The 13,985-nt window shown below is 38.9% G+C and overlaps 1 protein-coding gene across 3 annotated transcripts in view; it reads right to left on the bottom strand.

Moving 5' to 3' along the window:
• The window catches only part of arhgap29a (Rho GTPase activating protein 29a), a 37,895-nt gene that overhangs the window by 7,185 nt on the left and 16,725 nt on the right, over positions 1–13,985 (bottom strand). For 2 of the 3 annotated variants that reach the window (XM_073488869.1, XM_073488868.1), the window contains exons 3-15: positions 13,388–13,531; positions 10,278–10,374; positions 9,313–9,385; positions 8,784–8,844; positions 8,137–8,283; positions 6,523–6,587; positions 6,312–6,422; positions 6,133–6,213; positions 5,248–5,430; positions 4,408–4,545; positions 4,098–4,288; positions 978–1,147; positions 121–249 (exon numbers count right to left, since the gene is read on the bottom strand). In XM_073488869.1, the coding sequence (XP_073344970.1) occupies positions 121–249; positions 978–1,147; positions 4,098–4,288; positions 4,408–4,545; positions 5,248–5,430; positions 6,133–6,213; positions 6,312–6,422; positions 6,523–6,587; positions 8,137–8,283; positions 8,784–8,844; positions 9,313–9,385; positions 10,278–10,374; positions 13,388–13,531 (1,590 nt within the window). Of the gene's footprint in view, positions 1–120; positions 250–977; positions 1,148–4,097; positions 4,289–4,407; positions 4,546–5,247; positions 5,431–6,132; positions 6,214–6,311; positions 6,423–6,522; positions 6,588–8,136; positions 8,284–8,783; positions 8,845–9,312; positions 9,386–10,277; positions 10,375–11,406; positions 11,559–13,387; positions 13,532–13,985 lie in introns of those variants that run through there. The other variant, XM_073488870.1, reaches the window with a different exon arrangement.

The following is a 13,985-nucleotide window of genomic DNA, read 5'->3' as shown; positions in this document are numbered from 1 at the left end:
TTACTTCATAATGTTTTTTACCCAGTTTTACTCATTAAAAATAATTTGATGAACCACCACCACCAGTCACAGTTTGAGGTAAGCTTTAGGTAATGAAGCTGGCTGCGTAAATGGCCCTACCTGGGCTTGCAGTGGGTGAGTCCATGGACCTGGACTCACTGCTCCCTCCGGCACTTTCCGAGTCGCTGCACATTCCTCCACCCTGGCTGGCTGAGGCCCATGGACGAAATGGGGCCTGAATCCGAAGTGCTGGATCAAAACAAATTATAACGTTGAAAGGCAAAATATTACAGCCCATTTATGTGTTGTAAAAAATATAATTTTTACATTTTTTGTTTATGACAGACTAGACATAAATGATATAAATGATACTGAAATCTTGATTTCCATTTAAAATAATAGATTGCTTAACAACTCAAAACTCGTTTCAGTGGGTATGCACTCGAAAAACTGTTTTCAATGAACCTATCTTCTGGTTAAGGGGCTACAGAAATTATTTTTCTTCTTCCTGACAACTGTTGGACAAATGCTGCGCACATACACACACACAAAAACGCACAACCTTAATGTTCAATCAACCTGCAGGGTGTAATGGACAATTTGCCATTACTAACCTTCAGTTCTGTTTGCCTATGGAGCTTACTAATGCTATTTTTCACTTAAATGGGCCTTAAAGTTGTGAGCTCATTACTGCATTCAAGGATCCGGGTGAATCCAACTTGCACAGTTGAATAAAACAAAATGAAAGATAAAGATAACAACACAAGGAAAGTGGTTACAGTTTAAATCTTCTGTTACCTTTATCTTTCATATTATTTGGACATGTTTGTTATAAAGCAACAACCAAAAAGGAGGCTCATCAGAGATAAACCTTTTTACCATCTAAATGTTGGAGGTTGGATGAAATTTGCCCTGTAAGACAGTGTAATATAACACCAGTAGAAACTAGCTTTTGCCATCTGACTCAACCTGTGTACCTTGGATGTCAGTGCTACTGTTGGATCGCCTCTCTGCGATCTTGGCGTGTTGGGCACTGATGGGACTGTCCACGTCATCTGCACCAAGGAGGTCAGAGGTCACGGATGCCTGTGATAGGTTACTGTGGGATGAGTGGCTGCCACTGAGCGAGCGCTTGTTGAAAGGCATCCTATGGAGGGCAATAATAGAAAGAAAATTATTGTATTGTTGATAGTAAACTAATAGTGACTCGAAGTTACCCAGGTTTAAGCAACATGCATTTTTGAAGGCTGAAACACAGATGCCATAATCTTTGGACTCATGATGGCCAATATTTTGTGTCTTTATTCACTATCTTTTGAGGTGGAATATTGCTAATCCTATAATAGTATGTATTAAGGTCAGGTAAAGTCAATTTTTATTTAAATAGCCAGTAACAACACATTTGTCTCAGAGCGCTTCAATCAATACAACATACAACACCCTTTACCCATCGATACTAAAAAGGGATATGGATTAAAAATTCACATGACAACAACTAGAGCTGCAACAATTAGTCAATTAATCAATTAGTTGATAGAAAGAAAATTGATTGATAATCAGTCGTTTAAGTCATATTTCAGGCAATAATGTCAAACATTTGTTAATTTCTGCTTCTTAAATGTGAGGATTTGCCGCTTTTCTTTATCATTTATGACATCTTTAAAGACAAAATTATTTTATTTTAAAGACTAATCAATTATTCGATTAATCATGAAAAACAATCGGCAGATGAATCAATTATGAAAATAATCGTTAGTTACAGCCCTAATATTAATCTTTAACAGGACAAAGAAGAAATCTCAAGAAGAGCAAACAACCATCATTTCGTTCAATCCATTTTCTTCCTGTCCAACAGTGAAAATTATACTGAAATTTCACAGTATTCAAATTTAAGACCAGCAATAACACAGTCTAGGATTCATGTCTAACTTAACATTCCTCTTTTCAGACAATATTAAAGTAGATCTGCATGTCATTCCTATGTCTCATTTTCAAATTGCCAATTATATTTTGTAATTCCATCAGTGCTGAAATGATCTCTGAATAATTATGATATCATGAGATCAGCCTCACCTTACTATCAAAGACAGCTGTTGATTAAGAGTTTAACAATGATTAACTCACTCTTTGCATGGTTAGTACATTAGCCAATCATCAGTCTGTCACTGTTATTTAAAGTCCAAGTCCTACTGTATCTCACAATATACAGAATGTAGGTCAGCAGTCTATTTTTAACCTTTTGAAGACCGATCCATGTGAGCGCATGCGTGTGTGTGTGTGTGTGTGTCAAAGTTTCATTTCCTCTCTCCCAAGTTGAATTCTTTTGATCAGAGGGATCAGAGTTGGGGGGCAGGGGGCAGCGGGAGAAAACTAAGGAAGAACAAAGCATTCTCTTATTTCCATCTTTGTGTGCGTGTGTGAGTGTGTGTGTGAGAGAGAGAGATGACAAACCTGTGTCAACAAATTCTCTAAAAGGAAAACTAACTTTTTTGAATCCTCACAAGAACTTGGAACTTAATTTGCCCATTGACCACAATGTTTTTCGTGTTTGTCAGAAGCAATGTGTGTATACTTTGAAAGCTACTGAAAACTTTCACAGAGGTTTAGTGATATTGATGGTAAGCCCACCACCCCAGCTCCTCTTTCCCGTGACCACAGTCATTTCCGCAGGAAGCCCTGGCCAACCCAATTGTTTTACGCTTTCCAAAACAAGCTCGCTCACTCAATCACTCCACCTCTCATCATTGAGGTCTACAGGACCACAAACCACTTAATTTCACTGGATTTACAACCACTGTTTACTATTTATAAATACTAATCTTTCCACTGAATCCTGTGATGCAAGCTATATGCAGTTTACATTAAAATTACTGTATAATTGCCAACACTATGTGGAGAAAGTGACACTTTTTTTAAATGAACCAATACAGATACTGAAATTAAACTAACTTTGTTTCGGACTGTGAATCACTCTTAGAACCACCACTTTATCCGTCTTACGAAAATAAGTCAGTTATCAATGTTTGTGTTTACTTTCTCAGATTTGAATCAAGGAAATGACTAAGGCTACGTTTACACTGCATGGTACAACTTGGCTCCAGTCAACTCCACTCTTTTTTTCTCTTTTTTTTCCCCATTGTCAAAAGTTCGACAACTTGTATTACCTTGTATTACCTTGGTCCAGGTTCCAAGTGAGCTGAGCAGATACTTAAAGGTGGAGTTAAAACACTGCAGACCCCTGATTGGTCAGAAAGACTCATCACTAGAATCGTCACCTGCGTGACACAGACATCCTGCACACAGGCCACAAATAGCGATGCACAAATATTTATTCACTTAAACCAGATTAAAGAAAAAATAGCAGCCCAGAAATCCTGTTGTCTATTGACAAAGTGCAACTTTTCCTCTGTTTGGTTGCCAATGAAAAGATTTCAAAAAGGAAAGGATTTCCTCCATTGTTCCTGTTTGTGTGTCTCGTCTTGAAGATGACGTCACGGCAGTTACACCATGCGTCATTATGATGATTAGCTAAAGAATCCCACCTACAATGAGTGGGTACAAGCTGCAGTGGAAAACAAAATTGGGTAAAAAGTACCTGATACCATTGAGCATCGAGTCAAATTGAGCCATACCACGCAGTGGAAACATGGCTCAAGGGGGCAGATGTCATTTAATCTAAGCACAATTCCTCTATAATAAGCATCAGATCTCAGTGTCAGTGGTTTTCAAACTTTGTGTCCAAGGTACACCAAAGGGCAAACCAAAATCTCAAGGCACACCTGTATTCATATCCGTGCAAAATAGCCTCTACAACACTTGTTATCTAATCACGTTTCTGAAGGTTTTTTTTAGGGTATAGAGTTTCCTGCTGTATTAGTAAATTAAGGTGTACGACATAGGATAAAGTCAATTAAAAACTCATTCATGACTTGTTGTATAGTTGTATATTTCAATAATAATGTATAGTTGTAACAAATTCAAAATTATCGTCAGTTAGGTAAAAATACTATCCATTAACTTAAATCACTTGCCCCACAATGATAACAGGAGCTATTGAACCCATGTCTTACTTAGCAAGCAGTATCTTGATGTCTCACCCTGTGTTTTGTGTGACAGCTGAATCAAACGAGTGGGACTCCAGGCGAGGCCCATCAGTGGGTAGACTCCGGACAAAATCGATATAGCGCTGGCCTGGCTCGTACAGTTTGGCATTTTCACACAGACTCTGGTGGTTGACGGGGAGGGATACGACCTGGGCCTGCTGGAGCTGGAACCAGTTGACTGTCACCTGCAACAAGGAGCAAATAACAGTAACCTCATCATGGGTAGAAAATTATTTCCGATATTCAAGGTGGTTGGAATTTTAAATGTCTGATAAACATTTAGAGCAGAAAAGTCAGTACTTACAGCCTTGAGGGTGAGGTCGCACTGGGAGACCATCTCTCGGATCTGAGTGATGATCTCACTCTTGGTGTTGGCCAGATCGACTCTCTTCACCCCAACATCAATCTGACAGGCTTTGCAGTGATCCCTGGCCTCCTCAGCCTGCCAACAGAGGAATGATGCAATTATTATTTAATTTAATTTAATTTGTATGAGGGATTTGACTCTGATGCTCATCGGCTCAGACTAGTGCTACAAGAATGAGTTGTAAGTGATGGGAGGGCAAATGAGCTGCCATCTTTAGTGTTACATGAGAACAATTTCCTTAAGCCTGACTGAATGTTCACCAAACAGAATACTGTCATCCATCATCCCACCAATTCCTGTATCATGTGTTGTAACAAAAAGGAAAACCAAGAGCTGATAGTAGGACCCTAACAACTTTAAAAGATTATATACACTCTTATCCCGTTAGCTATAGTTTAATTGACATAATGCACTTCGAATAAAGATCGAGTTTGTGGTCTGAGGGGGCCTGCTATGTGACGGAGACAGAGTCCAGCCCAGTATCCTTCTTATGCCTTTCTACCCATTTCTGTATCTCTGTACTTTCAAAGTCCAATAAATGTCAACAAAGTACAGCGAAACAGGAGTATGTGTGTAATGCCTGGGTGTAATTTATGAAGCAACAACTATACTACTAAATGAAATGGACTTTTAAATGCCAAATAAAGTTACCTACAATTTAAAAAGTAGGTCAAATTGAATCACTAAAACCAATTTTAACAAACAAAAATTTAATTCAGCACATCTAAAATCTACCACATCAAAGGAGCCACAGGCCCAACAGAGGAGATGCTGTACCTTCTGCAGGGCCTCCTCCTCCAGCCTGCGCCTCTTCTCTAGCTGTTTGGCTGCTGCTGCACCTCCTCCTCCTCCGATCTGCTCCTCCTCCAGGCGGCTGGTGGACACCTTGGCCTTCTCATATTCCTCCTGCCGCTGGGCCTGCAGCAGCCGGGCCTTCTTTAGAGCGCTGTCTGCCTCGTGCTGGAGATGCACACATGTATTTCAAGTTCATACACAAACAAAGAAACATAACACCACACATACAGTATGAGCAAAGACAAGAAGTATAAATGGTGCAACACTGTGTACACTCTACCATCGCCAATTTTTCTTTGTCTTTCTTCCAGTGGATCTGTCTACTCAAATGAAAACTACTACTATAACAACTGTCTTTCCAGCCCAACCCCAAATCCAACATGCTAACTAAAGCCAACACAAAAATATAGCTTTTAAGTTTATAACCTACTCGAGTTAATAGTGATCTGTATTACTTACTTAAAATCAATATGAAAACACAATTTTAATAGAAATACTAGAAGCCAATGTCATTTACAGTATTTTACTTTCTAATAACAAGTGTGGGAGCTAAGACAGTAACATGAAAAACTAACTGAATGTTAAATAGCAACTCATTTACAAATGACTAACCTTGTACTTGTAGTGTTAAGTGTTATTGGCTAAGTTAATGATGCTGCTTCTGTCATAGGTTAAACTGAATTACAGCTTACTAGGCTGCATCACTACATGACAAAACAAAGCATTTGTATGCATGCGTGTAACCAGGCTCAGGCATTTCAAGAGCATTCTTGGATCAAGCCCACAGGTCAGTGAAACAACTTTAGATTCTGTATGCATTTGTGTGTGGCCCTTTACAAAATGCAACCTTTATGTCAATCAACTCACCATTTTCTTTTGCTCTCTCTGCCACTGCTCCTTGACCTCTTTTCTTAGTTTGTCCAACTCATTCTTTCTGGCCAGGAGAGGCTGAAAAGAAACACAAAAAACCCCACACAGTAAGTCCTTTTGTTTCTATTATACAAACCAAGTGCCATTTGATAAATGCATCTTCTGATTAAGATTACCTGCATGAATTTGTTGCTTTGGAGTACTGCTGCAGTGTGAAGTACCAGCTGGCTGTATTCAATGTCATTTTTGAATGCAGTCATGTAGGTCTCACGGAAAGGCATGAATTCCTTAAATGAAGAGGAGGAAGTCTAAATGTCAATCCCAACAGCTAAAAGACAGCAGCGAAATTGTAATGTGTGACTCAAATAGGCTGCAAAATCTACTCACCTGTTGACTTGCAAGAGTCTTGGCAGATTCTGCCATTTTGGCGTAACTCTTTGCACATTCGATATCTGCAAACAGACCACACTAAAGTTGGCTTCAATTTAATAACATACACAATCCTTTGTAATGGCCTAGGAACTTTCATCAGTGGCATGCATTGTGCTGCATTTTGTATCAACTGTTGGATCTCAATAGTTACTCAAAATTATTTAGCATTTTCTGAATAAAACATGTCCTTGAGGCATGAGGTAAATCTATAAATTGAATCAGTAAATAAAGCATTAACCAAAGGGGATGTGTTAAACAAACATGCATGCATGATAACACATGTACTGTACAGCCTGAGTGAGAGCATTGTTTCAGTTTGTTGACTGGCCAAGTGACTAAGTACTAGACTGAAACCATTCATTAACCGGTGAACCGAACAAAAGCTCCCACACTGTGCACTCAACCTTGAGCCTGGATAAGACTTTATTATCCAACTATTTAAGTCCAACTCAGGTGATAGAAAAAATTCTCAGGATATTGGCCTCTGATTAATCCCCACATTTTTGGCGCAAAAATGACATGAATGTAGAGGCCAAAAACTGCATTCAGAATTGTACTAATTTACAGACATTTTCAGCCATCTGTTGCTGCCAGGAGCATTCTTAACCCAAGGAGAAGCCTAAAGACGGATTATAACCCTATTTCAAATTGAAGCTTCAGAGAAAACTGAAACTGTAAAAGGGGGAATAAATCATTGCATACAAAAAGTTTTCCAGTAAGTTTGTCCTTGATAAACCTAAAAATGGGTGTCCAAATTGAATGAAAAGAAAATGATTTAATGTAAAGTAAGTAAAACTGTCAACTACCATTTCACAGCATGTCTATTAGGGAAAACTTTGTTTCAAACACTGCTTCAAATGTATTAGTTGAGTACCCTTCCACATGTATATACATACATGTATATATATATATATATATATATATATATATATATATATATATATATATATATATATATATATATATATATATATATATATATATATATATATATATTTTCAGATCTGTCAGGTGTTCTAATAATTTTGGCCAATAAATTTGGCCAATAATTATATGTATGTATGTATATATACACACACACACACACACACACACATATACATATGTATATATATATATATATATATATATATATATATATATATATATATATATATATATATATATATATATATATATATATATATATATAATCTACAATATATAATACATATTCATAGATTCTGGATTTTAAATTAGAGAGAAAGAGTAGATGCAATTTTAAAAATGTTTTGCTAGGTCATCGAAGTTTTTGTGGACACCACAAATCAAGTCAAAACAAATCAAGTGCAGTCCAAAAATTAAGTGTTTAAGATATTGTTGCTTTTTCAGACCCAACATGTACATGACATGCAAATGAAAATGAAATCTCATGGATATCCTGACAAGAAAACCTACACTTAAGTATGTAATGGAGTACTGACGTTAAGTACCTGGTCTATGACGCTAACGCATGATAGCTGACTTTTTGACTTCACCGTGAAAGGTGCTACTTAGCTGCTTCCTCCCTCAGCCTGTTCCCTAACTCACCCATACTGAGACGCTTCTCCACCCACGCCAGCAACTCTTTGGTGTACTTGGACCAGGCCTTGGCGTAGAGCAGCGCTGACTCCACCCCGCTATCCTGCCGCTGCAGTGTCCTGTCCACCTCTTCTGGCCGAACCGGTGGCGACGGCCCTGTGAAAACCACCGGAATCCCACGTGGCAGGTTATAGAAGATGGGCTTATACATGACTGCAAGCGATCAACCCCCATCCAACACACATGCTGCACGTACCATGTGTAAAAATTGCAACATCTGTGACTGTGAGTCAGCGAGAAAAGCCCACACTGACCTTGGGTGACTAGGATATGAGCTAATACCATTTGAAGCAAAGTAATGCTGACAGGAGACCGACTGCTGGATGTATTAATAAGTGCTTAAGGCGACTGGTCATCAAGACTTGAGAGCTGGTTGTGCCTTTACCCCAGATAACCCCACACACATATCCCAATAGCAGTGACACAGCACAAACAATGCCATAATCCACACTAATAAAGCAGTAACAGTAGGTCGGCTTAAGACTGATTTATGAACAAGTTTGTTTCTAACAAATTGGCCAGGATTTGATTCCCCTGACACTTTCACAGAGCAGCGCCAGAGTGCAGTAGCTGTGTGTTATAGAGCTCTGTCTTACCTGGCGGATCATCTTTCTCGGGACCGGATCCTCCAGATTCCACAGAGAGGTTCTCAAAAGACTGAAAAACAGACAGATGGGGGAAAGAAATCGGAGGATGAAAAAGAGGATGAATTTCCTACTCAAGGTACGGTATGCTCTGCTTAAAACAAAGCTTATCAGAACCTTACTTCCTCTTCAGAGCAGTTATAAAACATACAGCAGGAAAACAACAATGCATAACATCAATCCATCATTTGCGGAGGTCGTCTCAGGAACATGCGTCAACACGCAAGTGCTCGCTTAACCCCTGAACTCTGCCAGGGACAATTAAGGGGCAGTGGGCCACATCCTGGTGTTAATGGATACTGAATGAACTAATGAATGTATGTTGACGAATGGGTGCTAAATAAATACATTTATATTGGCCTTCCATTTTTTGATGCCAACTACAGTTCTGGAAGGTGGTAAGTGCCAATTTCATTCCTCAATTGTGCAGAATTAATTAGACCATTTGAACTACATAATATAAATAATGTACTTTTCTTACCCTGCTTCTCTTAGTCAGGGGGAGCCCCAACACTGATCCATTCTCTACATCTCCCATAAGGAAGTCAGACACTCTGAGGGAAAACACAAATTAACACATTGGGTTGAGAAAGGGTGAAATTGATCAAGAATGCACATGCAGGAATCAGTTTAAAACAACTCAAATTCTCTTTGTGTTTTAATTAAAAGGGGTTTGAATGCGTACTACAGTGTTTTATCATTGCACTTCCATGAAGCTGGGGGAACTCCCAAAAGGCAGATTTAAAAAAGAGTGGTCAAAATCAACAGAGCAGAGGCTGAGATCTCCTGACTTTTAATATCTAGTATGGGTCCATCTCCAAAAAACCTGGGACCCGACAGTTCCCATAATGCAACTCTAGTGTCTTTTATTAGATCTTCCCTTCTGTTCCCTTCTAAATGCCAAATCTTTCAAACACCTCACTACCAGTTTGTACTGTAAAAATGTAAAGTTGTGAGCCCAATTCAAAATAATGATTAGATGACATAATCAGGGTAATTTTGGTAACTTTCAAAAGCACCATGTGTCAAATCGGCTGAATTCCCCTTTAATCTTGAAATGAAAAAATATATGCAAGATCTTTTTTAGCCTGGTATTAACACAGAAATGTCTGATTTATTTTCTTGTCTTTTCTTCATTTACATTTGTCATTATAAAGCTTTATAAATAAAGTTTCAACTTTTTCCATGTTTTCTCTATTGTTTTCTATGAGTTTAATTATTTCTAATTCCTGTTTGTATGTTACCTTACATTTTCTTTCATGTTTCTGTTAAAATGTGCTCTATAAAAACTAATTTATCTACAATGATTATATACTCTCGTAATCCCAGAATTGACTGGAACAAATACAGTCGAAAATAACCCACACTTGATTAAGAATACATAGAGTCATTTTGTCTGCAGTTTAAAATGAACCATGGGAATCACAGCGATGACATCATACTTACACATTGCCAAAGGTGAATGCCAATGTGTCGATAGCAGTGTAGATCTCTCCGAAAAGCTTCTGTTTGTTCTCTTCGTTCACCTCCTTAAAGTTCACCCCTGTTAAATTGTGAGGGAGAATGACTGAGTCAAGCTTTGGTAGAAAACCCTGCATAGTGAAGACATCCTGCGCTGGCGCCATTGATATAGCCATGTTTAAGGCATGAATCTCACTCTATGATTCATCATCCTGTGCCTGACGTCAAGGACGGAGTCAGTAAAAATCTCTTTGAGTCATGCTGTATTCCTTCAATCCCACTGAGAGCTAAGTAATTGTTCACTTTGTATCTCAAATGTGCAGCCATTTGAAAATCCTTCAGAAGCATCCAAAAACAACTTGGTACCTCAAATCAGAAAAGATAAGCAAAGACTGCAACTGTGTATATTTGGCTGTAATCTGGGAAGGCAGTAGTTTCCTGCTGTGAGTCTAAACACAGTGTTGACTGAGAACAGAATAGGGGAAAAACACCAGCGTAAATACAGCTGTAATCAGTCTTCACAATAAACTTCCTGTCCTGACTAAGAAGAAAGAAAATAAACTAGAAGAGAGATGCTCAAAAAACGAGACCAAACAGCAAGCAATAAATCAGTGATGTCACTGACCACTGTGCTGCCTCCATGATTTCCTCAGCCTTTCCTTTCCTTTAGAACAATGGAGATTTCTAGAGTTCAAATGGAGCAGACATTTTAAATAGAAAACCTACTGCTTTTGGTTACAGAGCTTTCTCTGATGGCTTTGTTTTGGAAGTTTCTGTTGCGAATCGTGTCTTTGTGACAGAACAGAGAGAGAGAGAGAGATTTTGACAAGTTGGGAAGAGTCCAAACTTATTTACTTATTTAGTTAATTTACATTAACTAAACTAAATGTAAGAAAGACTGCCTCCAATAGTCTTCCACACATGTGCCATATAATGAAAACTGAAGAGCACCAAATTATCAACACCTAACAAATACAGGTACAAATGGTAAAACTACCATGACCCACCTCAAAACTTTCTTCAGCATTCCTCCTGTTTAACAGAAATGGGCCGCCTTAATTAGTAATGAATACTTTAAGTGTTGACGAAAACACGATTTTTTATGTCCAAATACCTTCAACATGCCAAGAGGTCCAAAAGTATGTTCCTCTATCCCGCAAAGAGAAATAAATCCAACGTAAAAATTCCTTCTCAGACTCAGGCACAGGAAGTGTTAAGGCTGTCGGAAGGGTGCAAAAAAAAGAGAGGATTTTGACAGGTTCCAATGTCCATGGGGCCCTGAGAGCCTCTTTCGACCCCAGCCCAGCTACTGTAGCCACCACCATTCAAAGCACGCAATTCCCTTTTGCAGTTACATCTCCTACTCTTCTGTCCAACCCCTACCCCCAACAGGACATCCTGAGGCTTGCTGGAATACAATGCCAGTACTCGCTCAGGCCCCAACCAGTGGTTCAAACGTGGAAGTTACATCATCGGGAAAAAATGGTATTGTTTCAGTTGAAAAGCTCAACAATGTCGAAACACTCGACAGCCAAAAAGACCAACGCAGAATTCAGGTCTAAGAAGAACTTTTTTTCCAATAAAAAGTAATGCGAAGGTGTAGCAACTTGGCATGCAATGGGACATGGAGTATCACAGGATGGAGGAAATTCATACAAGACTTTATGAACAACCATTTGATTTAGTTTTGGCGTGCATCTTCAAGTGTAATCATGTATAAATGTAATACTAAATCCTCTCGAAAAAAAAATACAGTAATCTCTTATCAGTACAATCAAATTGCACACCTCTTATCGTTTTGTTTTTTAATTCATGTCAAAAGAAAACACAACCTCCTGGACACACCTCAATAAATAATGGCATGAGAAAATTTTACATCTTCATGTTGTGTATCATTCATTGCTTTCAGATTTGGGAGTGAAAATAGGGGTTAAAGTGTACATCTGATTTCACACAGTGTGAGGGTCAAGAAGTGGACAATTCTGGCCACCTAGTGGCAGAAAAGACGTTGCAGCACACATCACTGCACATCCGTATGAAAAGACTACATCATTACAGCTACAGTAAGTGCAAAGTCTGTAAATACTATTTGCTAATTATCAATGGCATTTGTTCAGATGTATCACTAATACTGGTGTCCTTAAACCAGTAGCTATTTATAAGCAACTGCTTTGAAAAACAGATGGATTTTGATCTACATTCCTAAGAATCCTTCCATTCATTAATTTCATTTCATTTCATTAAAAGCCTAAATCAAAGGCTTCTATTGAACAACTATTAAGCTGTCAAATCTGTCTTCCTTATTGAAAAGGTCCTAATATGTGCGCATCAACATGTCTGAATGCCACACAAAATGTCAAGTTGCTGCATGAAGGATGACACGTAATGTTTATGGCACACGCACATGCACACACCCATGTGTATGTTTGTGGACTTGGGGTTGGTCCTTGTCAGTTTAGATGCCTGCTCGGCATTTGTTCACTTCACCATGTCACCATTCCTTATTAAGGGTTAGCTTTTCAAAAAGCCATGCAGCCCCTCTATGGCCCTTTTTGCAATGCAAATTGGGAAGAGGTATACTCAGGGGATTCTTGTGTGGCAGCCAAGTTAAGAATTGACCTGCATGCCAGATCATAATCTCAGAGAATGAAAGATTGAATAGGATTCCTCAGTGTAGTTCCCTCTGGACTGGCAGACAAAGCACAAAGGACACCCGCTTCTCCCCGCCTCTTGAATCAGGTATTTGACTCCAAAATATTATTTTCTTACTCTCTGTATGGGGTTTGAAACACATGCTGGTGTATTCTAAGCACTGGAGTGACTTCTGAAGAGCGTCTTTCTTTGAAGCTATATGAAAACTTCTCAGAAACATTCCCTGGGAAGTTCTTTAAAACTTGGGAGGACAGTGCGAGAAAGAGGACATAGTAATAGTGGATGTCCAGTAGATAAAGCTGTCGAGGGAGAATGGGGATAAGATAAGCAGAGACAGAAAACAGACCAAAGGAAGAGTGGAGGAGTAGCTGGTATGTTTTACAGGAAAGCTTTGAGTTATGTGTGTGTATGTGTTTAAGGGAGCTTGGGTCATCATAGCTCACCTTTGACCGTGGCTATGACTGTTCCAGCTGTACTGAGGATGTCCACAGAGTTGAGGCTCTGGTGTTTGCTGATAATGGCCTTCAGGACTCGCAGCAGCTCTCCAAGGCGCTCGTGGACCGCGTGATGGAGGCAGTCCTGGTGCTCTGGAAAGTTACAAAGTTACACTTTTATTGTGACAGTTAATGCATTCTTAACTTCCTTGAGTCACAACGCTTTGACTCCTTCATGCTTTCATTTGAGTTACGTGCAGTCTACCTTGTAATAAGCAAACTGTTGCTGTATTATGGAGTATAGGGATCTCTTTGTGTGGTCAATAAACTAAATGTATTATCCTGCATGTAGATGAACTCACAATGGCTAGTGAATATCAAGCACTGAAATCTCTGTGACAGCTACTACATTATCCATTATCCTTGTTAACCTTTGACCAATAAGATGATAAGAGATCAGTTTGATTCGGTGTTCCTCTGCTACAATGATGACAAGTCTATGCGCAATTAGTCAGGTTTGTTTTGCTTCATGACATCAACAACGTAGAGGCTTTACCAGGCACTATTTCAAGCTATGAATTGTGCTAGAAAAACGTGTTCATTATGT

Source organism: Pagrus major, chromosome 19, assembly GCF_040436345.1.
Source record: "Pagrus major chromosome 19, Pma_NU_1.0".
In the NCBI taxonomy this organism is placed as follows: domain Eukaryota; kingdom Metazoa; phylum Chordata; class Actinopteri; order Spariformes; family Sparidae; genus Pagrus; species Pagrus major.
Note: the sequence above shows the minus strand (reverse complement) of the source record. Positions and strands in the feature narration are given on the sequence as shown.